Source organism: Geospiza fortis, unplaced genomic scaffold (assembly GCF_000277835.1).
Source record: "Geospiza fortis unplaced genomic scaffold, GeoFor_1.0 scaffold254, whole genome shotgun sequence".
NCBI classification, from domain to species: Eukaryota; Metazoa; Chordata; class Aves; order Passeriformes; family Thraupidae; genus Geospiza; species Geospiza fortis.
Window position 1 is genome coordinate 980,702 of NW_005054441.1, and position 1,611 is coordinate 982,312.

Consider the following 1,611-nt stretch of genomic DNA (forward strand, 5'->3'; position numbering starts at 1 on the left):
CACACGCAGCTGGCCCACGGCAGCCCCACGGCCCGCATCGAGGGCTTCACCAACGTCAAGGAGCTCTACGCCAAAATCGCCGAGGTCTTCGACATCTCGCCCACCGAGGTGAGGGGCTGCGGTCTGGGGCGGGGTCACTCACCCTGAGGCACTGTCTGTGGCCTGTGCTCCCCCAAGTCCCCAGATGCTTGCAAATGTAGTCCCCAAAATTTTCTGCAAGACTGTTATGGCCTCAGGGTTGTATTGGCTCCTCTGGGGGGATTTTGGGGGCTCTGTGCTTCACTTTACCCTCTGTATGTGGGCAGGGAGCCGTGGCTGCCAGGTCCTGGCTGATTCCAGCTGCCTGGAGCTGGGGGAAGGTGCACATGGATGGGGCAGTGCAGGGTTCCAGGCAGGCTGGGGGTCCCTGGGCCCCTCTGTTCTAGCGGTGCCCAGATCTGATTGAATCCCCCTGAGCCAGCCGTGGCACCTCTGTCATCTCTTGCCCTACTGGGGCATCCCCAGTCCCTGCTGACGGGGTTTCCTGGGGCAGATCCTCTTCTGCACGCTCAACACGCACAAAGTGGACATGCAGAAGCTGCTGGGGGGGCAGATTGGTCTGGAGGATTTCATCTTTGCCCACGTCCGGGGTGAGACCAAGGAGGTGGAGGTGACCAAGACAGAGGATGCGCTTGGGCTCACCATCACAGACAACGGGGCCGGCTACGCCTTCATCAAGGTGAACCCCTGGAGCAGCCCTGGGGACTGTGGCCCTGCAGGTGACATCCCCTGCACATCCTCTCCCTGGGACCAGGCTCCTCCCTGACTCCCCACACCAGTCCTTCCCTGGGTCTGCCCTGGCCCTGGGGATCTCCCCTGCCGTGGGGATGTTTGGGAGGGCTTCCCTGCCTGACCTGGCTACCAAAGGGCATGGGATGCCCGAGGTGGTTGCGTGTGGGTTGGGATGGGGCTGCGTCTGACTGTCCCATTGTGCCATGTGTCCCTGTCCCACCGTGGTCCCCAGAGGATCAAGGAGGGGAGCATCATCAACCGACTGCAGACAGTGTGTGTGGGGGACAGCATCGAGGCCATCAACGACCACACCATCGTGGGCTGCCGGCACTACGAGGTGGCCCGGATGCTGCGGGAGCTGCCGCGGGCTCAGCCCTTCACCCTCCGCCTGGTCCAGCCGAAAAAGGCCTTCGGTGAGTTGGGAAGGTCCCCCTGCTCTTGCTCTGGGGACCCTGGGATCGTCCCCAGCCCCCTGTGGCCCTGGAGTGCCTCCCAGGGTTCACTGCCCAGTGTGTGTGTGTACCCCACAGCTCTGCAGCACTCACATGGGGGTCCTCACACCTGCTCGTGCCCCCACGGGCACCCCCTTGCTCTGTGAGTGTTGTCCTGAGCATCTGTGAGCACCCCAAAACCACGAGCACTTCCCCCCTGCACCCCTGGGTGTCCCTGACAGCCCCCCTGTCCCACACACGGCTCACCCTGCAGTGCCCCTGGGGGCTGGGGGATGGCCGGGCAGTGAGCAGCGAGGGGCTGGGGATGCCCGGTCCTGCCCGGGCCCTCACCCCCGCCCCGGGGCACAGACATGATCGGGCAGCGGGCACGGGCCGGCAAATGCCCACG

At 64.6% G+C, this 1,611-nt stretch overlaps 1 protein-coding gene across 1 annotated transcript in view; it reads left to right on the top strand.

Annotated features, from left to right (window-relative positions):
* GIPC3 (GIPC PDZ domain containing family member 3) overlaps window positions 1–1,611 on the top strand; it is a gene marked incomplete at its 5' end in the record, with an annotated part of 2,442 nt that continues 831 nt past the window's right edge. Inside the window, 4 exons of the mRNA XM_031062204.1 lie at window positions 1–108; window positions 533–718; window positions 1,004–1,184; window positions 1,572–1,604. Coding sequence (XP_030918064.1) covers window positions 1–108; window positions 533–718; window positions 1,004–1,184; window positions 1,572–1,604 — 508 coding nt within the window. The remainder of the gene's footprint in view (window positions 109–532; window positions 719–1,003; window positions 1,185–1,571; window positions 1,605–1,611) is intronic.